The 25,154-nt window shown below is 39.9% G+C and overlaps 1 protein-coding gene across 1 annotated transcript in view; it reads right to left on the bottom strand.

Moving 5' to 3' along the window:
• Positions 1-25,154, bottom strand: part of scn8ab (sodium channel, voltage gated, type VIII, alpha subunit b) — a 49,909-nt gene continuing 24,755 nt past the window's right edge. The window contains exons 12-28 of the mRNA XM_034139074.1: positions 24,077-24,433; positions 22,699-22,831; positions 22,098-22,336; positions 19,851-20,024; positions 19,046-19,402; positions 18,746-18,919; positions 18,298-18,591; positions 16,020-16,137; positions 15,757-15,911; positions 14,397-14,570; positions 10,270-10,392; positions 8,079-8,363; positions 7,929-7,982; positions 7,702-7,839; positions 6,630-6,734; positions 6,251-6,521; positions 1-5,457 (exon numbers count right to left, since the gene is read on the bottom strand). Coding sequence (XP_033994965.1) covers positions 4,292-5,457; positions 6,251-6,521; positions 6,630-6,734; positions 7,702-7,839; positions 7,929-7,982; positions 8,079-8,363; positions 10,270-10,392; positions 14,397-14,570; positions 15,757-15,911; positions 16,020-16,137; positions 18,298-18,591; positions 18,746-18,919; positions 19,046-19,402; positions 19,851-20,024; positions 22,098-22,336; positions 22,699-22,831; positions 24,077-24,433 — 4,317 coding nt within the window. The 3' untranslated portion in view covers positions 1-4,291. The remainder of the gene's footprint in view (positions 5,458-6,250; positions 6,522-6,629; positions 6,735-7,701; positions 7,840-7,928; positions 7,983-8,078; positions 8,364-10,269; positions 10,393-14,396; positions 14,571-15,756; positions 15,912-16,019; positions 16,138-18,297; positions 18,592-18,745; positions 18,920-19,045; positions 19,403-19,850; positions 20,025-22,097; positions 22,337-22,698; positions 22,832-24,076; positions 24,434-25,154) is intronic.

Below are 25,154 nucleotides of genomic sequence, written 5' to 3'. Positions count from 1 at the left end.
TGTAACTGGAAGGCTGCTTTATTGTTTGGAAATAGATTCGTGCTCAAATGAAGATATTCTTTCACTGATTCTCATTTAATCGTCCCATGTGGTTGTGCAACACACGTCCTCTCTCTGACTGTATTAGTGGCAAGAGATAATGACAGTCAAAAGATTTTTTTTTCAGTTAGCCTATTTTCAGGAAAGAAAAGAAATGTATCTCAGTCATGCTACAAAAGAATGGCCTCATATACCGATTGGTAACCCAACATTTGGAAATGAACAGAAGTGTAAAACAGAAGGCAAGCTGTTCCCTTTACTAGCCCGAGAGCCGGTAAACAGAACACACAGAGAGAGCACTTGTACTACATGACTCTACAAGATGTTAGTCCAGACAGTCTATTCTAGGTGGTGAGTTTTCAGTTTACAAGTTAATTTTGATCTCAATACATCATTTCTATCGTGCTCCGTTTTGATTCACTCCCATGGGTTTTTAAGATCCTCATTGCTGATTTTATCGACAGACTAAATAGGAAGCTAAAAAGGCACGTGCCGTTAAGAGATATTGCACCATAAACAAACACACAGACAGTTAAGACAACTAACCCTTAAATCATTAGATATATCATATTGAAAGTGACAGCAAAATTAAAGATCAACTCCAAACTGCAGCAGTGTTAGGGGGAAACATGGAGGAGGGTTAGAGCTGAAACGAGCAAAAGTCTGTCACACAAAGTGACCTCCCACTGGGGCGCACTGGTTAACCAGCCGTTGCCTGTAAAAGGCTGTGAGTGTGTGCACGTAAGTGTGTGTGTCTGTCTGTGTTTGTATTATCTCTGTGTGTACAATATAGGAAACTAGGGGCAAGACATCTTCACACATGTACAAAAGGGTATGCTGGTAGTGCAATCCTCTCACCAAGGCAGGCTCCACAATTCTCAGCAAGCAGCCAGTACAACACCATGCATTGTACGCTGGTACCCAGTATGCAGAAGTCCTGGGCAGGCCAGAGTTTTGGTTATTCTCTGAACATACCACACAAAGAAAGAAGCATGATCAGTTACACTCTGTGGTTCTGGTATCACCTCAATGCAAGGAGTGGACAGGAGAGTATATATACTATATATATATACGGTAGAATATATATATAATATATATGTAATATAGCTCTGTATATATTTGTATTGATTTATACACTTTTAAATACAATTTCTGCTTTTTAATATAGATTCTTTTAGCTTACTCCCTTCTTTTTTGTGAAAAGTGACTCAAGAAAATCTACTCCATCTAACAAATGTGTCACAGCCTAACAAGTGTGACAAGGGGTGTCAGCTGGAAGCCATTCTATTTACGGTTATTAATATTTAGTGTTAGATTAATAGCTGTAGTTTTTTAAGTAATCCTGTATTTACAAAAAACTACACATGCCGTTAAAATAAAATATATTACATTATTTATAGTTTCTTTAAAAAGTCCATTCTTCGCAGTTTGTGTCGCATAGAACATAGCCTGAACTGTATTTTTTTTAAACATTTTTTTTCCCGAATGGATGTATGTGTGTCTATTTTTTTTAGGTTTCGTTCTGTATCCATGGTGATCTGGGAGAAAATGGACGGCGGTTGCTTTTATGCTTATCATTCAGAGTTTTATTTGGTTCAAGGTAACACCCACACTGATTTTGGAGATCTCATGCAGCAACTGGACCATAAAACTTGAGAACGGATGAGGGAGTTAATCATCAACAGGAAGTGACATCACTGCACAACAGGAAGTGCAAAAGCTGTGGTGTGGTGCTTAGGCTCACAGTACCATTCGAATGCATCCAGTGCTCTGTAGTTTATTTTGTATTTGTTATGCAATAGAGCGATATGACGGGAAAAATAGCAAATAAGAGGCTCAGAGCACTTGTTAACTACTGAAATCTGGGGCCTATCCTCTGAGCACAGAATTAAGAGTGCTTCTTAAACCAACATATCCCAATTCACTCTCATGACATCTCCTCTGTGATTCCTATCAGGGGTGAACAATAATATTTTGTTTATCGAAATCAATTGAGACCAGACTACAGTCCATAATGACTTAACCACAAATGTAATCTGCTATCAATATAAACGCGGCCAATACAAGCGAGCGAAATGTTGCTGTTTCACTGAGATGCTTCTAGCCCTATAATTCAAAGCGTCATAAGCAGGAAGCGCCAAACTGGCCCCTGACTGGGCGGCTGTCGAGATCATTGTCCATCGACATGGCATTAAACACAAAAGAGTAAAACGTGATTTCATAAATACTCCCATCACATTCACTTGCATTTTGTTGCAGAGCTCATAATAGTACATCTATAATATCTCCTGAGAAAAAGGGATGAATTTTTCAAGCATTGCATACATTTCTAGGGTCTCTCTGTCTAATAATGACAGCAAAAAACTGAATGGGCAGGGCATACTTCACCCAATCCCACGCCATGGACAAAGGGCAACAAGGGATAACAAGGCAGATCTCTTTGGCTTCTCCACACACAATGTTCTCATCACCCATCTATCATGTTCTGTTCCTCATCAAAATAGCCTTCGACTAACAACCATCAAATATGTTCCGACACAAGACCGTTTCCCTCATCGTCATCATAGATGTGGCTTATAAAGTGTGTAAAATAAGACTTATTACCCACCAAACATGAAAATTACGTCAGGGAATAAAATTAAAATAAATAAACAAACATTGAAATAAGCTACAATAGCCAATTCATAATTTAAACCATTCTCAGCTCTTCCAGAAAGGTCTCACCACCCAAAGAGAAACATCAGAAAGGAGTTTGCCATACCTGTGAAATCCCCACAAACCACTTATAACCGACAATAGGACTCCCAAAATGCCCGTTCACACAAAACTAAAGGCAGATGGTATGGAACATTACATAGGTGCATACAAATTATAAATATAAGCATTTTAGATTCAAAGTGTTGCGCCCTTGAAAATATTAAGTCCAAATTAACAAACACTTCAGTCCCATGAAACACACAGACATCCGTTTTTCCACATCTTACACACTCAAAATCTCCAGAGCAGCAAATAAAATGTTTGGATTTCACCCACTGATCCACTGTGGCGGTATTATTCACCAACATATTCCATTCTTCTGTCTATAGAGGCAACAATTTAAACATTTGAAATAAGTTGAGTAATGAGATAAAAATTCAGATCCATTTTAGATTATCAACCCCAATATCACTTATCTTTGTTAAACAATTGACTCTGAACTCTGAGCTTTCAAATTGTGACAATGCCTCAATCTTACAGTCGAGCCACTGTTGTGGTCTGAGTATTAGTGTCTTGTGGACTATGATAATTCATGCAAGATTTCTGATCAAAACATGCCATCATGCAAGTCATTTCTATGCATTGAACAAGCACAATTATTTATGTATTTGTTTGGAAATCTTTCTGAGTAAATATAAGCCCTTGGCCCGAGTTGACCCCATAATAAACAGATCCTTAACCAATTGGTGTGAAAGCCCATGTAAAAAAAACATTTTGATGTGGGTATAACAAAGATAAAATGAGTAGAAGAGTTACGTGACATGGGCAAAATGTTGAATATTGTTCTTTTTTTGTCTGTTTGCATTTTTGCTGCTCAAATGAACAATTTCTAGCTTTAATAAAACGGAAAAGTACTTCCAACGCTCTGTCATTTTTGTGTCTTTCACTCATCAGTCATCCTTCTGTTTGATCTTATAGAGTGAGTGTGTCATTTTGCTCCTCTACACATTTCAGTACCAGATGACACACAAGCACTCACTGGCTGCTTTAAGAAGACAATCCTTCAGCATCAAGCAGCAGCATCCTTGTTTTTCCTTCACAACACTGTCTTCCATATGGAATCCATTACTGTGTCCAGGCGTTGAATTCCTTTAGTGTTTTTTCATTCTACCTCTTGGTGTAGAGTTACTTGTCTTATCTGTAGAGCAGTGTTAAAGTGAGCAATCTGCCTTTCAGCAGACACAGACATTCCCTTGTCTGTTTTTCATTCCCTTTTGTTAAGATCAGTAGTCTAGATACAACAATGTCACACAGTATGCTGATTATGTTTGGTTTGACTGAAGTTCAAGAGTCTTCAAGCTGTAACAGACCAAGTTGCTTCCCTCTGCATCAATATAAGAATGAAGTCTGTAAACAAAATTATTGAGTATTATTTTTTTTCTGACTTGCAAATGAAATAATCTGTACATCTGTGTGGGTGAGTTTCCTCTTGCTTTGCTTGAAGTTACATTATTATAATTGTTATTGTTATTACTGTGATTATTATTCCAACGCTCTAACATTTAGATTCCCTGATGTCTTTTTGGTTTCTTCCCTTCTCTTTCCTTCCTCCCTTGTCCTCATTGTTGCCGTCCTCTTTTTCCTTGTCAGGTTTGGTTACACTGTCATAAGAGGGCAGGGAGGCAGTTGAGGGAGTGCCCTCCTTCTTTTCTTGTTCCGGATTGTTCCCGCCATTCTCCACCTTGTTATTGACTCGTTTGCGCTTACAGACAAAACCCCGCCTCCCCAGGTAGGCACGGTAAGACCGCTGAATGATTCTGGCAGACACCTCCTCCTGCTTGCGCCTCAGAGTGGTGGTGATTGGCTCGTAAGAGACCTTGGAGGGGTTGGCTGCCACAAAGCGCTCCTCCATTTGTTGCCTCAGCATGTCCAACTCGCCACTGTCACCCAGCACACGCTTGGTGAAGGCAAACAGGATGTCCAGGCAGTGGATGCGATCGCCGCTCACCATGGGCATGTCCATGGCGATCAGTTCAATGGTGTTGGGCTTAGGAACTCGGAACGGGTGTTCAAGTGCATCAGCAAAGTCAGAAAGCTTGGCATAGTTGATGAACTGAGACGCATCAGGGTCAAACTTCTCCCAAATCTCATAAAACGTCTCAAAGTCATCCTCACTGAGCGGGTCGGCACTCTCCTCTGTGGCCACGCTGAAGTTCTCCAGAATGATGGCGATGTACATGTTGACCACAATGAGGAAAGAGATGATGATGTACATAACAAAGAAGAAGATGCCCACGGAAGGGTTGCCACAGTCTCCGGTGGCGGGGGTCCCGGCATTCTCCAGCTTGGGCTCGCAGTCTGGAGCGTAGTTGAGTATGGGCAGCAGCAGGCCGTCCCAGCCAGCTGACGTGGTGATCATGAAGAGGATGATCATGCTGTTGCCGAAGGTCTCGAAGTTGTACATGTCATCGATTCCAGACATGTGTCTCACATAGCCAAAGTTGGACATGCCAAAGATGGAGAAAATGAACATAACCAGGAAAAGTAGTAGACCAATGTTGAACAAGGCAGGAAGTGACATCATGAGGGCAAACAGTAGAGTTCTGATTCCTTTGGCCCCTTTGATGAGACGCAGGATTCTGCCGATACGAGCCAGACGAATCACCCTGAAGAGTGTTGGTGACACAAAGTACTTCTCGATTATGTCGGCCAGAAACATTCCTGAAGTGGAGAGGAGGCAAAGAGAGACATAGCAGACATTTGGTTAAAATATATGGGATTAAAAAAAAACTGAAACAGAGTTCTTTACTTAACACACATAACGCTTGAGCAAGCACATTCATGGTTTGCAGAAGAAATCGGGAGAACCAAAAGAACACACTATCAATTGTTTGTATTGGGGATAGCATCCTCGGTAGAAAGTCGTGCAAAAACGATATCCGCCATAAGTTTATGTTTATGTATTTTGTGGTGATGATTTATCTGTGACGCCACTGTGGCGGCGAGGGAGTGCAGTCGTCTCTCTAGCAGAAGGTTGTGGGTTCGATCCCAGCCTTTGCATTCAACATGTCAATTTATCCTTGGGCAAGGTACTTAACCCTGAGTTGCTCCTGATGGCATGGCCGACGGTGTGTGAATGTTAGTTCCTAGAGCAAGGTACACTGCTCTGTGCGAATGGGTGAATGACTTGTAGTATGTAAAGCGCTTTGAGGGGTCGTAAAGACTGGATAAAGCGCTATATAAGTACAGTCCATTTATCTTTTAATTTATTGAGATATTCAGTCAAGATGTTTTACTCATTAGGATTTTCTCGCCTTTTAACTGCCTTCAAACTGTTTTTGAGATATTAAAAAAAATTGAATGTATTGCATGGTTTATCTTTGGGAAACATGAACATTTAAAACATATGTGAGTCTTGCCTTAAAAACCCATTCATTAGGGCAATATCTGAGCTTCTTATTAAGAAGGCTCACACTTTTCATTGTATATAAATAACTATTTTTTTAATACTTGCCCACGATTGAGAGGATGACCACAACCACATCAAAGATGTTCCAGCCGTTGGTGAAGTAGTAGTGACGTAGCGCAGTTAGCTTCAATACAAACTCGCAAGTGAAGACCACAATGAAGATGAAGTTGACCCAGTAAAGCACTTCCTCTGTCTCCTTTGTCTGGTCGTCTGTCTCTATCATCATGGTGACCATGTTGAGGCAGATGAGGATCATGATGGAGATGTCGAACACCTGCTGCGTCACAAAGTCAAACACCATGCCCTGGATCGGGTTCTGAGGAGAAATGGGGGGAACAAAAGGGGGGATGTTATGAGTCATAATCTTCATAACGTTACAAAAACAAACCTGCTTGTCAGTAAAGACTGAAATGTGTTTTTTTACCTGGGGCCTGGGTATTGGTTTTTGTGGTTTCTTTGAACCTAGTTTCTTCATGGCATTGTAGTATTTCTTTTGCTCTTCCGTCATGAAGATATCCTGACCTCCAAAGTAAAGGGACAAAAACTATTTGGTTACAATTTGCAAGGATTTAGCCCTCTTATTCCACAACTAAACATAATATTGTTTAACATTGTATTTGACTGTGTAAAAAAATGCTTATAATATTAGTTTACAATGTTGAAATCTTCGCCTAAATTATTTATTTGACAATTGTCTGAAATTGCATTCTTGCTTATATTTAGACAACTCAGCAAAAAGACTGGAAACAGAGAAACAGCTAGCCTCGCTGTCCAATATCCTCCAACCAGCTCCTCTAAAACTCATTAATTTGCACTTCCCCTTGTTTCCAGGCTTTATGCTAAGCTAAGCTACTCTGCTGCTGGCGGTGACTTCCTAGAAATTAGAGTGGTATTGATCTTCTCATCTTACTAACATCTAAAAAGGAAATGAACATTTTGTCCAAAACTGTTTCCTTAAAGGGGACCTATCATGCAAAATGCACTTTTGTACGTCTTTTATACATGAATATGTGTCCCCGGTGTTCCAGGGAACTCACCAAGTGTCAGAAAACACAACCCTCTCTATTTTCCTCCATACCCAAATCTCTAAAAAAGGGGCTGCAACGGATTTGATCAAAACTGATCCAGATTTGAACACTGTCCTGACGTCAGGACGGTGGCGCTACGGCTATTGGGCCAACTCCACCAATCAGGAGGAGACAGCCACGGCCATTGCCGTCCGAAAGCGCTGGAGACGCTGTAGTACATATGCCAGGCCTGTAGGTGGTGCTGTTCTCACAGAATCAGCCCTTGCAAAAACAGGGCTAAAAAAGTGCAAATTGAGCGAAATGAGGCATGGCTAAAATGCATGATCTGTTTGGTATTTTGAAAAAAAAAAAAAGTATAAATATGCCTTATATAGGTATGGTCCTACACTATATTATTCAAATATAGCATGATAGGTCCACTTTAACTAAAAGCAGCTTGAAGGTGAAAGTGGGGAAAATAAATCTTATCTTTTTCTTCTGTTGGTTGAAGTTATCAATGATGACACCAATGAAGAGGTTCAAGGTGAAGAAGGAGCCGAAGATGATGAAGATGACGAAGTAGATGTACATGTACAAGTTGTCCTCGTAGATAGGCTGGTCCTCCACCTGTAAGAGGGAAAAGTAACATTTTGTACAAAACTGCACGATTGCATGTTCATGCGGAAGTCTATTTTTAAAAACGACAACAAGCGTACCCTTCTGGAATCTATTGCGGCGTACATAATGTCCATCCAGCCTTTGAATGTTGCCTGTATAGTTGGCGGACACATTTTGGAGAAAACCGGTTAAATTCTAGATTTCAGAACAGATAATCAAATAAAAAACATACAACAAAGGTGTCTCACCACTTGCAGAAGTGCCAGGTATCCTGCCCCCACATTGTCAAAATTGATCTTGACGTTTTTCCATCTGACTTCAGTGTAGTTTGAATTGATGAGTGCAAAACACTCTGTTTTGTTGTTGACGACGTGAGGGAGGAAGTTTTCCTCAGCAGTGTTATTGTAACAGTAGTAATACTTTCCAGCAAACAGATTGACCCCCATGATGCTGAAGATGAGCCAGAAGATGAGACACACCAGCAACACATTCATGATGGAGGGGATAGCACCCACCAAGGCGTTCACCACAACCTGAAGAGAACAGCAAGGAAACAGAGCCGCTGTAGCTCAGCAATCACACACCAACTGCATGATGTTCACACTTAAGAACATCAACACACACATACATAGAAAGGCACATTCACTCACTCCACTTGAGGATAAAAGGTGTGTTAAGGGTTTCTTGAAACTTGATGAAGCCAATCAAAAAGAAAAACAAGAGGTGTAACAATACTGTTAATTCATGGTTCAGCAAGACACAATTCAGAGTCATGGTTTGATGCACTGAGGATATTTTTAACAAAGTTGGATTGAAAATAGAATCAACTGTCCAACTGTGACTCAGATTTATTTATATATATTTTGTAAGTATTGCTTCCCTGTCAGTTTTGGGGTTAACTGAGAATAATAGAATACAACAAGATCTTTATCTGCCATAAGAGAAAGAAAAATAGAAATGGCCATCTGCTCATGCAGATAAAGAGCTCTCAAATCCATAGCATCACAATACAGTATATTGTGCAATGACACATATATATTGTTACACCTCTATAAACGCAATTATTTTTTACTTTCATATCCAAATGTTGTAGGGATTGTACAAATCACATACATTATATAAAATATATTTATATTAATATAAACAATGTAAAAACTGTTTTTTTTTACAAATATTGTCAATTGATCATTTGAGTGTGACTTCAATTAATCTGCACTGAAGCAGTGGGTTGTTGTAGATAAAGCTATAAGCTAAAAGGAAGACACCAAGTGAATGTGCATTTCCAAACAAAGAAGAACCATGGTAACGGAAAGCCAAATAAACCAAAACTATATAGGCAAACATCAACTGTCAAAACGTTTCTTTCATGTTAGTGTTCTGCCTAATAATATAGAGACAAAGCATCCATTTGATCAGTTCCTATAACTACTATAAAATGGGGATCATGAAAATCATGGTGATGACATTCACTGAGGAGTGGTGAGCAAGGATGGCGGGGGAGGGGGGGTATGCAACCAGAAGTTTGTTGATCTTCCAGTGTGACAATGCCAAAGCCAAACTGTGATAAGATCAGATAACGGGACACTTGAGGCAGAGCAACAGTCAGGGGATGCTGAACTTAGACACTGACAAGGTTTTTTTTTTCTTCTGCCCAGCAACAACCAGAGGCTGGTCCAACCAGTCACACATTACAATAATGATCTGAAGAACTACAGAAATACACTTTGTCTTTCTCAGGCAAAGCTCAGTACAGAGCCCTGAGGGTCACATGTTATCAAAAATGCTTAACTTGGAAACTGTACACATGGTTACTCATAAATCAAATATGCACTCACAGTTTGTTTGCCCATCTGCACACATGTCTTTATTACTTTGTTTGTCCATGATAATTGGGGGCTCCGTATCTCAGGAACACTTTAACATGTATGGGTTTGCTTGTTCAGATTGCATAACATTACTCTCCATTAACTCCGTTGTGTGACTCAGTGGAAACAGGTTTTGTGTGATGGTTCACACCAACCTCTAGTTGTCCTCTCAGCTGGTACTGAACACTTCAGGGCTGAATAATTATTAAAACATGTTTCATCATTCAGGTCAAAATCCTGGTTTTCTGTCTGCTGTTGGATAAGGCATGGGACAGATTTTTTAAGGTGTTTTGTTAAAACTTTTAAAAATTAAATCTTTGCAAATTGCCTTAACATAGCACTACATTTATAACAAATGAAATGAAATATGATAAATCAAATCAGATGTATCAAGACCATCTGAAATGATCTGAATCCATGCAAAAAGCTTCTCTTTGATAAAAGCTTTTACCAAAAGAATTACCTTTATCGGTATTTAAAATAAAGAAATCTATATTGCCATCTCTAGCATGCGTTGATGCTATTATTTAATCGGCATGCAAAAGGACCAGCTTTCTGGTATCTTGGGTCTTACCCTCATCCCTTCAAAACGTGACAGGGCCCTGAGGGGTCTCAAGGCCCTCAGTGTCCTGAGTGATTTAATCGGACCTAGATCGGAGTAGCCCAACGCATTAGCTATAAGGCTGACTATAGACACCTACACAGATAGGGACAGAAGGAGAGGGAAAGACAGAGGCAAAGGAAGAGAGGACCCACATAGTTAGAGGGGATATAGAGAGAAGGTGTGCCCTATATATACTGTAAGGATGGCTGAATGGTTATATACAGGTACATATAAGTACATACATCGTTTCTAAATGTGTAAGTATATGTATCCATAAAAACATAAACAGGGGTTATTACAATAGACAAAGGTCAATAAAGTGTACATGACCCAAGTTTTTTTTCTTCTTTTTTTACATGTTTGTTTGCTTATGTTTGGTTTAGTTTGGCAAGCCAGTCTAGCGTGATAACCAGCTTAACAGCACAGTAAGCACACCTGGAAAGAAACTTGTGGTTGACACAGTGAGAGGGAGAGAAGATAAAGAGTCAAACAAAGGGAAAAAATTAGAGGAGAGATGTATTCACAAACACTAAATCAATGTGACACAATAATATACACACAGTACACAGTACAAAACAGTACAGTTTCCACACCAGAGAGCATCTTACTTAAAGAGGGGGAGAGAAAACGCAGAAGGTTGAGGACAACTTTCAGGGTTAGAAGAGAGAGGATAACCTGTGAAAGTACGAGTCCCAACACAGCACATAAACCTTACCCTGGACCCTCAAACAACGACCCCTCAGTCCCTCTCGAGAGCTGCACAATGTCTCTCTTAACTTAAAGAGAGACACAGTTATAGGCACCTGCTGTGAGAGAGAGGACAGGTCAATATTAGGGTAGAGATTTGCATGGAAAGTCAGGATTAGTTATCTGTACAACACACGGGCCAATTTAAATATATTGAGATTTCTTCATATTTTAGGTTTTCTATTGGAGAATGAGTAAGGGGTTGGAAAGGCACCGGATCCAAACATAACCTGGAAAACTTGACTGATCTCTCCTTTATCACATCCATAAACTAGGACTCTAACACGGAATGGGAGGAAGAAGATGCTGAATTATTTTTTATTTCACAAACGTGAAGCTAATGAATTATTTAATGTTAGATTTCTCAATTATTTTGGTGACAATTTCAGAAAAATACTTTACTTTTTTACCCCAAAAGACCAATAGGTTCCCCCTGTTATATTTTTCATATATGTTCATTAAATGATTGTTGTAAATATTGGTTTGAATTATTGTTTACAAAAGAAGTGGCGTTGGTTTAGTGGGTGGAGTATTGCTGAGTTTTGGTGGGTTTTTCCAGGGTCAAAAGGTCCAGGACCGTTTTTGATCTCCAGTCCATTCAAAACTGAATTGTAGGTTTTTATTCAATACAATACACTCAGGTTCTCAAAGGGCAAAATTGAATTGAATGTCATCATTTTAAAAGTGCCTAGTTGGGACAAACTTTATCATCTCCAAATTGTTGGCAATTATGTCTCATCTTGAAGATGCCAATGCACAAGTAAGGCTCCTAGTTCTTCTTATCACGGTGAAGTTAAAAGCATTGTTGAATAATTGACATTGTAAAAATACACTATCATATCCTTTCATCAAAATATATTTCCCAAAAATGTCAAACCAGTTAAAATAATATCATGTTATGTCTTACTAAGGGGTTTCTAGGGGACTTTTGTTTTTATAATGTTTAAACCTCTCAGCAGCTGTGCTGTATTTCAATGTCATCTGATTATCATGTGGAATAAATGATTGAGCCATGGTGTAAACATGCCCATTTGCGCTCTGGGAGTCATTGGAAACACATCACATAAGTCAGCACTTGACTTCTGCCAAAAACCACAAATGTAGGTATTGGGACAGACCCAAAGACAAGTTCAGGAAACCAACCGGAAATACATCAGACATTAGTGTATCCTTATCATGTGACAACGGATGTTAATATAAAATCACAGACAGATTGGCGCCTCGTAGTCAATTATGGTGGAAAATTGGTGGTCTAGAGATAATGGATGACTTACCAACCTGCACATGACCTAGCACAACATTAAACACATCATCAAATACATGTAAAAAGATTAAGAAGGACAAATATGAAGTCTCGGTTTGATTCAATATTTTTGAAGAAAAAATCTGAATCATACAAAAAGAGTCAGAGGCTGTATTTGTAATAGTTCAGTTCAGTAAGTCAAAAACGATTTGGACATTGTCATGTCCGAGAATAATAGCAGATAAAGTAGTACTTTGTTAGTAACTATTACTTATGCCCTACTGTAGGCTATAATTTGAGTCCCATAAATGTTTTACTTGTGTCATTTGGGAATCCAGACACTACAAAATGGCAGATACACCAAACAGTGGACTATGCAGGATGCTTGATTACAGTTGATCATTTCTGACAGCGTAACACTTTTCTTCAAATTCAGACTTTATTTCTGTATTCTGAGATAAGTTTCTGAACAAATATTTTTTCAAGATTCTTCTTCAGATTGTGGAAATATTACAATATATAAGATTATGCATTTAAATTCCAAAGAAATACGGAGCCAGTGACTTCATTTTTGCACAATGTTGGCCCCGTGCTCATCAACTGCCTTTCTCTCCTTAACTGATATTCAAGATTCAAAGTATTATTGTCATAACACAACTACGGTGTAATTATGTAATGTATGATATACCCTTGGATTTCGGTAAAAATTAACTAACACTGTCTTATGTCCCACCTCTACTTCCTGCGTCAACAGGAAAAGGTCATCATTAGACAGAACATGGCTAAGCTGGTAGGCGCCACTAACACCTCCCACAATCAGCTGCTTGTGGAAAGATCAATCATGCTGTCAATCAAAATGCAGTTTACTGCCTGCATAGTTGTTACAGTTTAATTTTTTTTTAAACGGCACTGTCGAAGCTACGTTTAAAGTCCATTTTTTGTCAGCAGCTCCTAGTCTGCCAAAATGACTGACTATCTCTTGCTCCATGTTATCCATGTAAATGTATTTTCCTGCAACCTGCCTAGCTTGGCATGTTGGGTCTGGCTCTTTTTGAAGGTCCCCATTTCTTCTGGCCCTTAAGCATACCATGTAATGTATAATGTTCCCTTTTCAAATACAGACACAAGAGGAAAATCAAGTGAGAAACTCATCATGCACAATTGACAAGGAGAACAAACCATATGTGTTCAATAGCAATCAGGTGGGGGTAAAACTGAATGACTCAGCAATCCAGAGATTATAGAAAAACCTTCCAGTGGCATCCTAGTACTGGCAGACTATGATACTGACATTGAGCACTGCAAGGAAAACATATCAATCTCTTATCAATTTACCAGATAGATCACATTATATGTCCACTTTAACTGTATTTTTGTGTGAGCTGGGGTTTCGACCCCCTTCTGACTCTAGATTAATATGTCCAGCAGTAACATTTAAAGTTGCAGCTTTGCTAACCGCAAATGTGTCCCACGAAGCTCTGCAGCAAAGCCTGGAGATCACATAGGAAGCAATGATCCCAATAGATCATATTCTCTGTCAGGCTTGTACTGTGGGGATCATCCAAAATGTGTGATAACATCTTAGTATCATTGTTATTACTGTTGTGTAACCTGTAGATTTAAATATAATACTGTCATTAATTCAGTCAGTTCAGTGTGACAAGCTAAAAACAGAGTGACGAATGGGTCTGTTGGAGTCAGTATGTGACTTATTTAAGAGGCTTAGCAACATTACATGGAGTGGTGGGCAGATTTTTTTTTTTTTACACAGAATAAATTGAATACTTATATATAATACTTAATGTGTGTGTGCATTGACAAAATGCAATGAAACTAACAAAAATGTATCTTGAAATGACGGTCGTATCATTTTTTAATTTTTTAATTTAATCATTCTATCACTAGTTCTGGCTCAAAAAAAGGCTGAGGTAACGGTCCAGCTTAACGGTTTAAATTAACCAAAAAGCCAAAACCTAAAAGTCAGGCCTTTATTTGATGTTGCAATCTTAAAAATATAATCATGAGGAGTTGAATCAAATTATTTGTATATTTTGCATTGTTGCACTATTTGTTTAGTAGCGACAAAATGGTAGTCAAATGTACTTACATCCACAATGAAGAAGTCAAGCCAACACCAGGCATTTGTGAAGTACTTGACGAAGCCGTAAGCCACCCATTTCAGCAACATCTCCAGGATGAAGATATAGGTGAAAACTCGATCTGCATACTCCAGAATGATCTTGATTGTCTTCCTCTGCTCAATGTACACGTCCTCAAAAGCCTAAAGAGCAATTACATTGTCAATGGCTAACTTATCACTTTCAGCATTTTACATCGTGTTTAACAACACATCAACCCCAACTGTGAGATAAGCCACACATTACAGTATTTTGCTTATTGTTTGATATCTCCAAAAAGGATTTCAACAAATTACCAATACTATTTCCATTTGGGGTGGGGTTTTTATCACTGTATTATGGTAGACCTAGATTACTATTATTCTAGAACACCTTATGTTATATTTTGCAAAAGCAGCTATTATGCTTTGTTTACCTTTTCAGACAATGAGTGGTTTACATAGTGAAGGAAAACTGGTTGACGAAGGACATTTTTTGCATAGTCAAACTAGACTTATTGTTCCCACAGCTCTTACATTCTCCATTGGCTGTTTCCTTTCTTTAGCACAGACGTAAGTGTTTTGATTTGGCCACGGGCCTTCCCCCTCCAGAAAGCTGCAAACCCAAGCGGGATTCTGCGTCTTAAAAGGTTGGTGCATTACAGCACTCTTGCTGTCCATTAGCAACAATCATATGAAGGGCAGCTGCAGACGAAAAGCTGGTAGTGCTTGAGAGAAAAGCTTTAAGAGATTCACTTTCGCTAAATAATGCCACATTCTTGCTTTATTGAAATGTTCTTCTTTTTAAGAAGTTATCTCCTTCATTAATCATAATATTGCAAGTCACTTATTAGTAAAATGATGTTTATCAACTTGTAAACAAAAGTGGGGACACCCATACATTCTGGTAGCCCAACTGCATTCATATTTGCATAGTGATAGTAAAATAACTTATTTTTGGAATGTTTTGTCTGTAGTACAGCGAATATTGTTTAAATCTAATTCTAACAGTGCTTCTACTGCTTTTTAATTGAACATCTCAAATTTGTGAGAGTGGAGGGCTATTCAGTTCATTGCAATCTGCACTATGGCACTAAATCCTACACGCTAGACCTTTAAACTAAAGCAGTTAATAGTCTGCCAAAAACAAAAGAGACACCAGTCAGTTAAGCGCACCAAAATTCAACAGAGCCACAAAAAACATCCTCTGTGTGTGTGTGTGTGTGTGTGTGTGTGTGTGTGTGTGTGTGTGTGTGTGTGTGTGTGTGTGTGTGTGTGTGTGTGTGTGTGTGTGTGTGTGTGTGTGTGTGTGTGTGTGTGTGTGTGTGTGCGCGTGCATGTGTGCTCTTACCAGTGCTCCACTGCTGAGCAGGATCATGAAGATGATGAGGGTTTCAAACCAGTTGTGTTCTACAATCAGGTAGCAGGTCTTCCTCAGCCACCACCAGGGTTTTCCCCAGCCGTGAGTGATGGGAACATCACAGCACTTGTATTTGGCAATACACTCTGTGATACAAACAAAAACAAAACTGCTGATAAACACAGAAGAGAAGCATAAAACTACAAAGAACACATGATCATTTACCACAGAGTCAGATAATAAACAGCACCTACCTTCTGTCCAGCAGACCGCTGGATCAACATACTCCTCCACTACCTCCACCACTGCAACATCCTCCACATCAGGCTTGATGTCTATTGTGCTGCCCTCAGACGAACTGGTGTCATCCAGCTGGGACAAACAGAGGAGCAGAGACATCAGTTCAACCTCTGATTTTCTCTCTGAAGCTTACAGGCTCAGCAGTGAGATGCTGAAAGTGTGTGAACACGGCATAGTGCCAGGACAGCCATTACATTAATGCCCCTTGGGTTTATATGCAGGACATAATTTATTGCTAGAGGTAAACATGTTGTAGCCATGTAGTGGAGCTAGTTCTCCCTCTGCCACGCCTATTCTGCAGGGTTATTAATAGATTCAAAAGGAAAGCAGTTAAACTTGCCCAGTGATTGATTGTGCTGGTAATGATGGTCATTTTAATACATGCATAAATAGACATTCTTCAGTGATGAAGGAATCATTTAATTGAGATTAAATAATTAAACAAATGCGTTTCAAACAAAAGAGTCCGATTGAAAGACAAAATATATTTGTGATGAAAAGTACATTTTTTATACACAATTTATACCATGTGTATTTTTGGAGGCCTATTACTTTTTGAATAATGTACTTGAAAAAAAATGCTCTGAATATGAAAGCGGGAGAGTACTGTATGTTAAAAAGGACAGAAATGCAAAATTCTCATTTTAAGCCGTTAAACCCACAGCTTGATGAAGTACACCTGAACCAATAAATCATGTCATTCTATAACAATAGGTCAAGGTGAGTCAGGGCAAACTAGTCACACACCAGTATACCAGCAGCCTTATTTAAAAAAAAAATACCCACACATGCAAACACTCAATTCCCAAGAGGATGATACTGCACTTTATAATCTTAAATCGTCAGCAAAGGTCCGCATTCACACTCTTTTCTTCTCCCTCTCTTTTGTATTCCTTTTTACCTAACAGCCAGATGTATCCCTGCTCTCCTGATTGGCTGTTAGCAGCTCTGTCTGTGTCTACTCCCTGCTGTGTAGCTCGTGGCTGGCTGTGGTGCAGCGAAGGTTGTTGTGTGGTTGGTTGAGGGAGCCCAGTGGAATATGAACCTGGTGCATGTACGGTAGTGATGCTGCTGCATTATCTCCTCTCCTCCTACAACAAACCAGGTCAAGGTGACCAAGGCATCAGACTTCTCTACAAGCTTTACGTCTGGTTTTCCCTTCTCAAACATTCGTGTTAAATAGTAGACTAGACAGTGTCTTACGGTGCGTCTACACAGCAGCGTTAAAAAAATCTTGAAACGCTTCTGCCCATTCACTTTGAATGGGGTGACGTCACTTTCCCTTACTTTTCGCCGAAATGCATTGTGGGCAGGCGAGCGGAGATTTTCAGGATTTTCAGGATTCAAAGTTGAACAATGTTCAACTTTTGAGGCTGAGGTGGAAGCGTCAGCCAATCAAATCCCGTGTACGCAAATCTGACAGTTCAAGCTCTAGCCAATCAAACGGCGTGTATGCTGGGAGAGCCAGACCGCAGGTCATTTCCTCATATTCCAAAAAATGGAGGAGAGATTAGCGGTAGCGAATCAATCACCCGGTGCTTTATGACCAGACCTACCGGGATATAAACCGGAGGAGCCAGGCATGGAGGGAGGTGGCAGAGACAGTGGTAGGTTTTCGCCTGTTTTGGGGAGTTTATATCCAGTTTACTTCGGGCTTTTTTGCTTCGTATGTCGCGGGCGGGAGATTCATGTGATTGGTTGTTCGTGCCTTGCTCGCAAAAGATCCGATACGCCCACCTCCAAGATTTTTTTAACGCTGCTGTGTAGACGTACCGTTACTGTCGTCTCGTCAGGATTTCCTTTGTGTCTGTCTGTCTGCAGGGTCAGCATGTAGGCTCAGTGTTACAGCTCTCATGTCTAAATGGATGTTCTGAAATGTCAAGTGAACTAAATGTCTTCAGTGTGGCAGCTCAGACCAGCTCTGCTTAATGGATCAAAAGATGCTTCATGGGCACAAACCCAAACAAACACACACATATGCACACGTGACTTATTACAGCACGTTAGGTTACATGAAGTCACCTTTTTGTTAAAAAAGAATGTAGAAGCTTTGGGAATATTTTATGACAGCTATCGTTTATCTCGGAATTGGCCACAAATCATAGTTTTCCTCTTTTAAGGAACTAACTGACCAAACTATCATCAAACTTTAAAGCAAGGACATCAACACTGCCATATCTCTGCTCACATCTTTCCTTCATTCTCACACTCATACCAGTCCTTCATACTCACATCTTTACTGTTCTCCACCTCAGATTCACTGCTGAAATCTTCCGTGTTAAGGTTTTCAAAGTCCGACTCGCCAACAGCAATAGGAACACAGACAGTGAGGTTGGGATTGTGGATGAAGGACATGTAGTCTTCGTCTATCATATACTTTCCCACACTGCTCCCAATGCCACTGGTGGTGCCATTGCCATTTTTAGCATAGTCCAGTTCACGGTTGATGTCCACAGTGTGATTTGCAATGCAGTTGAGCTTCTTTTCGTACATCTCATCCAGAGGCTTCTGTTCATCTTCTTCAGGCTGCAAGAAAGAAGAACAAATATAAAAGGTTACTAAAATGAATTTCGTCATAGAACTAAAACTAAAAAACCCTTTCATATAAAGACAGATATAACTCAAGAGTATTAAATAACCAAGAATTGCTCATGCATTTAGATGATTAATCATATGGTACCTTCTTGAGCACTGATGCTACCAATATCGCCATGTGAACCTTGAACCAGGCAATCCCTATCTTAATGCGGGCCATAGCGAGCTGGAGGTTGTTGGGCTCCCCGTCGTCATCTGTTGCAGCGAGGTTGTCGGCACTGAACGAGCTCAGCAGCAAGGCCAGGAACAGGTTCAGCACCTCAGAAACAGACACCACAAAAGCTGGAACCCATGCACTCACAGTAAATGGTTCACAACTGGGAAACTACAGCGAGCTACTATCAACCACAAGCATCTAGACTATGATATTATTGTCTTTTCTTACCACCAGGTTACCGATGACCATGACCATCATGAAGACGGTGAGGCACATGGTCTGTCCTGCCACCTCCATACAGTCCCACATGGTCTCAATCCACTCCCCACACAACACTCTGAACACAATGAGGAAGGAGTGGAAGAAGTCGTGCATGTGCCAGCGAGGCAGCACACAGGTCACGTTGATCTTACACACACAGTCCTTGTAGCTTTTGCCAAACAGCTGCATGCCCACCACGGCAAAGATGAAGACGATGATGGCCAGCACCAGGGTCAGATTACCCAGAGCTCCTACTGAGTTGCCAATGATCTTGATCAGCATGTTGAGGGTGGGCCACGATTTGGCCAGTTTGAATACTCTCAACTACAAAAGAGATAGGACACGGGATAATGAAACAGTTATACATGTTATGACAATGATGGAAAAGAGGTTGGATTTGGCGTGTCTACAGTATACTGCGTTAGAAATAGGGATTCATCAGTCATACATCGGCATTGGCACATTGGCAAATAAGGTGAAATAATTACAATTATGCATTGTTATGAGTAGAGTATAACGCATATTAATTACGTGCCATAATACATTATAGAAATATAAATCATATAAAGTCTTATCAAAGTTCCTTCAAGGCTTTACCTCAGCCTTTATTCGAAGCTATAAAGAACAAAAGTTGATAATAATATATAGGATAAGACAAATCAGCATTATGCAAAGTATAAAAAGTATTTCTATTTTTATGATAAACATTTTCGGCCTATCCATGAGGGCCAGAAAAGATAAACAGATGGCGTTCCTCCTCTCTTCCGCTTACCAATCGGAATGACCTGAGCACTGACAGACCCTCCACATCAGCCAGTCCCAGCTCAACTAAACTCAGAGTCACGATGAAGCCGTCAAAGCAGTTCCAGCCTCCTTGGAAGTAGTAATAGGGATCCATGGCAACCAGCTTGGCAAACATCTCTCCAGCAAAGATGCCTGTGAAAACCTGTGGACCCACACGGGATATTAGATACGGTTTATAATCTTTTTCTTATTAAAAAAAAAAAAAAAGAACATCACAGATACATTTGGGATTGAGTTTCATGGAATGTATTTCATGGTGAAACAGAATAATAAGGGTTAGCACAGTGAGAGGTGAATCTCAAGTGTTAACCAATGGGATGTCAGTAGGAATAATGATTGCTTGATGTTGTGTTTTGCTACCCCTACTGTACTAGTGCTACATCAAACTAATATTGAAGCTACCCTGCTTTCCGGAAATTGGCAGTAGCACATACAAATAACTGCAGTTTTTTTTAATAACAAAATGGAATAAAAAGAAAAATAATACGTTTTAATAATAATTCCATTACATCACAAATGGAAAACAAAATAAACAGCAGCATTTTAAAATATTTTTTTCATTCTACAGGACTTGAGGCAAAAAACCCGACTTGCTTACATTGCATTTATTTGATGTAGTGCTGATTAAAAATTGATTGGGATTATCTTTGAGTGAGGACTTCTCTGACACGGCAAGGTCATAGAGCAGTGGCACGTGTTGTAGCATAACCTGTATGGAGCTGTAGTATTTTAGCCTGTCCTATATCTTCCCCCCAAAGAGTTTATCATGTGCCCTATTAGTGCTGCAGAAAACACCCAATGATTCATACTGCACCATGCATCAAGCTGATTCCCCTGACTTAAGTTCCTGTTACACCCCTGACAGCATGCCAATCCCTATGACCTAATTTCCTGTCTTTTGTACTGGCACTGTGCCAATACCGTTGCCCTCAGACAGCTGTGCAAGGGTGATACCTGACATCAAGGGCACTGACAAATCAAAATGTCTGCTGCACATTTGGTTATTATGCCTCACACTATGACTGCTAGTTTACGTGTGTAAGAGTGCGAGAGAGAGGGAGGGAGAGAGAGAGAGAGAGAGAGAGAGCAAGAGAGAGAGACAGAGAGAGCGAGAGAGAGAGAGAGCAAGAGAGAGAGAGCGAGAGAGCGAGAGAGAGAGAGCGAGAGAGAGAGAGAGAGAGCGAGAGAGAGAGAGAGAGAGAGAGAGAGAGATAGAGAGAGAGGCTATAGCACGAGGAGAGAACAGAGAGATCGTCGAGAGAGAGAGAGCAGAAGAGAGATCGAGCGAGGGGAGAGCGAGAGAGAGATGAGAGAGAGCGAAGAGAGAGACAGAGGAGCGCTAGAGAGAGAGAGAGAGAGAGAGAGATCTAGATACGAGAGAGAGAGAGAGAGAGAGAGAGAGAGCGAGAGAGAGAGAGCGATGCTTAGAGTTGAGTAAGCAGGATTCAACGGAAGTAGGAGAGTGACCTGAGTGGGGGTGAGGAGAGTTTGGGGAGCAGGCTGGCTGGCTACATTAAAAAGGTACTAAATCTTTAATGAGACCCCATCACGGTCCTATATACACTATCCTTGTGTGTATTCTTAAGTGCACATATACAAAATGATGCACTGATGTATCGGTTTGAGGTTAGGGCAGGTAGGTGAAAAACCTGCAGTGCTGCTGTAGCTCCTGAGACAGATAATCAGAAGCCTGCAGGATGGGTGGATGTATGGATTACAAAAAGAAATCAATTTTTCATGCTACAAGATGTTTAGGATTTGGTTGATCTTCAAACAAAACTGCGCTGATAATTGTCAAAGCATAAAATAAGTTGCTTCTTAAATGTGTTTAGAGGTTGTAGACGATAAAGAATATTCCATTTGAATTGAGGGAAATCAAAATGTTTACAAACACAAGGGTAAGGATTATTATGAAGAGTAGATGTACACCTTTTAAAGGGGTTAACTTGCAGAAAGGATGTGACAATAAATTAAGAGTATTCATTTCACAAAAACGTATAAAGATGATTATTATTTTATGTGAAACATTTGGATATAAAATCTGTATTTGTTTTGTAAACCTAGTAGTGAAAGGGTGGACTACTGTCAATAAGCACCCAAATAAATTACATTTACTGCTTATTCATAAACCACTAATACTATAACTAGTACTTATTTTACTACAACTACTACTTAAAAGCTACAAAGACAAAGAAAAAGAACTGAAGTTTCTCACCAGGTTACCAACAGCCAGGACACCCTCAAACTGGGGGGTCATGGGGTAGTGCTCCATGGCCATGAAAAGGGTGTTGAGGACAATACAGATGGTGATGGCCAGGTCAACAAATGGATCCATGACAATCAAGTAGACTATGTGTTTGATCTTCAGCCACATAGGAAAGCACTCCCAGATCAGAAAGACGTTGGCAAACTTGTACCAACAGGGAGGACATTTCCTCTGAGACTCCTCCAGCTCTGCAAGAGGAGAGGAAGAAGAAAGATATCCAAAAAGAGTGAGAAAAACAAAACAGTTAGGAGGGAGTCCCTGAAGAAACACAAGCTAAATATTATATGTGTATTGTGTCCACTAAAAACCTCCTTGTGTGTGACAGAAAACATGTGTATCTGGATGCGTCTTGTCTGAATCAGGTAAATATCCATTTGAAGTGTAATTGCAAACAGTGTCTCGAGCAACATTCAATCCACAGCTCAAATTGTGATCATATAGTCAAGGTAAAATCAAAAGGCAATTCCCAGAGCTTGCACATTTTTGATTGTAGATTGTATTGTGGTTCAAAGTCCGAAAGGCAAAGAAGAAACAAGTGTGCTGCCTGTACCCTCTAGAAGTGTGTTGGTGACAACGCTCATCTGACTGTTGGCACGGTCCTTTCCTTTGAAGGAGGAGTTGAGCTGATCCACAGATACCATGAGAGAGCCAGAGTGCTTCTTCTTAATCTCCACATCAGTAGTCTGTACTCAGAGAAAGACACAATGTCAGTCAGAGCTAGCACTCAAATGAATGCATTCCCAAGAAAATCACATATTAAAACTCATGCTTTTAAGTTATCTAAACGATGAATGATGCCATATGTGAAAAACCTAATGCGATGAATGCAGCTCTTCATTCCAGATTTATAAATCTTTTTTACAATGTACTGTATGAGTCGGTAAAATTAACAGATTCTTTCAATTTAGGCATTTTATGCAACATATCATACAACACATTTCAAAGTCATACTGTCAATTCTCAAATAGCTGCCCTGATTCACCACAACTGAGGAGAGGATTAGGACTTACTATTACATACCATTATTTAAGATAGGACTTTATATGTTGTCTCCCCTGTTTTCCTATTTATTGCAGTTTAGTAAGTGATCAATATTAAAAATACTGGCTTTTATTTGAGAATTTACGGCACAGTTTCTAAACCTTTTATTGTTTACTGTACAGAACATATCTATGACCCCTAAGTAAATACATTAAACTGCATGCAATGACATGCATGTCAAGAACAGAGGGGAATTCAAGATGTCATTTGATGCTACATCATGCTACATTTTAAGAAAGATAAAACTGTAAAAGCAGGTAGATTGGTTCAATTTAAAAGAGGGTTCTCTCATGCTAGCTAGAATGAGGAAGAATATTGTTATCGTTTCCGATTTCTTCTTGCACCATCGTGGCTCAGGAGCAGAAGGTAAATGTGAAAGAAAAAGACAGAAAGAAATAGAGGGGTATATAAAAGCAGCGAGGAAAAACAGTGTAGGCCTGGATGTGTAAAGCCCCATCGAATAAAAAAAGTAGAAGCAGGCAGTGTTTTTTATCTTGTAAGATGTTTTGATCTTTTTTTTTTTATGAATGACAATGACTGTATACATAAGATGCAGACAGAACAGTTAGGAGAACTAAAGAGGGCTGATATTAAAGTGCATTATTGTTAGATTTATCAATCATCATGATGCTGGTAAGGCAGGGAGTTTGTAGATATTGTTGGTTAGTGCCTTTAAGAACTGTTAAATAAAGTAGCAGTAGAAAAGGGAAATTAGAATTAAAGATGAAATAATAGAGAATTTAAATATTCAAGGGAGTAAAAAATGGATGTACTGAATTTAGGAAAAAGAGGATCAAGAGCCAAGGGGGGAGAGGTTGTGAAGCTGCAGAGACCGGGGCCACCACCATCATGCCTAAACTGTATAGGTGTCCCATGGACGTCCTTACACTGTCATCAGTGGCTGCCTTATCTATTTTCACCTCAGGCAGAAGCCGTCTGCCGGGCCCAGGGCCGATGAGAGACACCACGCCATTGCAGTCCACTGTGCTGTTCCTCTTCCCTCCAGATTGGGGTGCCAGCGGGTGGATGCGGGAGGAGCCTTGGCTGTAGCCACTGTAGCTGTTGCGGCGGTAAGGGATGAACAGGGAGCCTCGGCGTTCTTCGCTCTCCTCTACCGTACTGTGCTCGTCGTCTGCAAACTCGTTCTCTGAGCCCATGTCCTTGGAACGGCCTTTGAAGCTGAAGATGCTGCTTCGGCTGTTGTGGCGTGACATGAAGGGAGAGCCCGGGATGCTCAGTAGTGACTGAAGAGGGAGAAACAGATTCAGAGAGGGGGAGAACGGAAGAGTTAACAGCAGGAGTCGGTCAATGTGTGAATAAAACGGGCAGACAAGGTGAAGAGGGCAAGTGGGGCACAGAATGAACCATAGAACAAAGAGAAAATATATACAATGAAGGATAAAGGCACCACAAACAGATTATTGGCTATAGTGTTACATATGAATAAAAAGGGTATCACAGGAGCTTTTTGTACGCAACATACATTTTTTACAAAACAATGATAAAGAAGAATAAAAAACGTCTGTCATAATCATGTCCAATCAGACTGCATCTTTACATTAAAAATAAAGAAGAATAAAAAACGTCTGTCATAATCATGTCCAATCAGACTGCATCTTTACATTAAAAATAAAGAAGAATAAAAAAAAAACAGAATCCAGACATTTTATAGTTATGGGACAATATCTAGAACATAACCATATACATTATCGGACCACATACATTATCTATAAGACAATACATTGAGATTGCTTTTTCCTCCATTAAAAAGGTGCAATCTGCTCTGAAGAAATAGAGGGCAGTATTTCACCTCTACTATAAGGCTTTCCAATAATCCTTGTATTGTAAACGTAAAGTATCTACACACCTAATGACGTAAGGTCATATTTTCAATCAAGATAATAAAGAAAACGCTGCTTGAATATGTTAAATATGGTTTTATTCAATAAGTTGTCCAGCAGAGCA

Source organism: Trematomus bernacchii, unplaced genomic scaffold (assembly GCF_902827165.1).
Source record: "Trematomus bernacchii unplaced genomic scaffold, fTreBer1.1, whole genome shotgun sequence".
In the NCBI taxonomy this organism is placed as follows: Eukaryota; Metazoa; Chordata; class Actinopteri; order Perciformes; family Nototheniidae; genus Trematomus; species Trematomus bernacchii.
The sequence above is the reverse complement of the archived record's forward strand: the minus strand, read 5'-3'. Positions and strand labels throughout refer to the sequence as shown.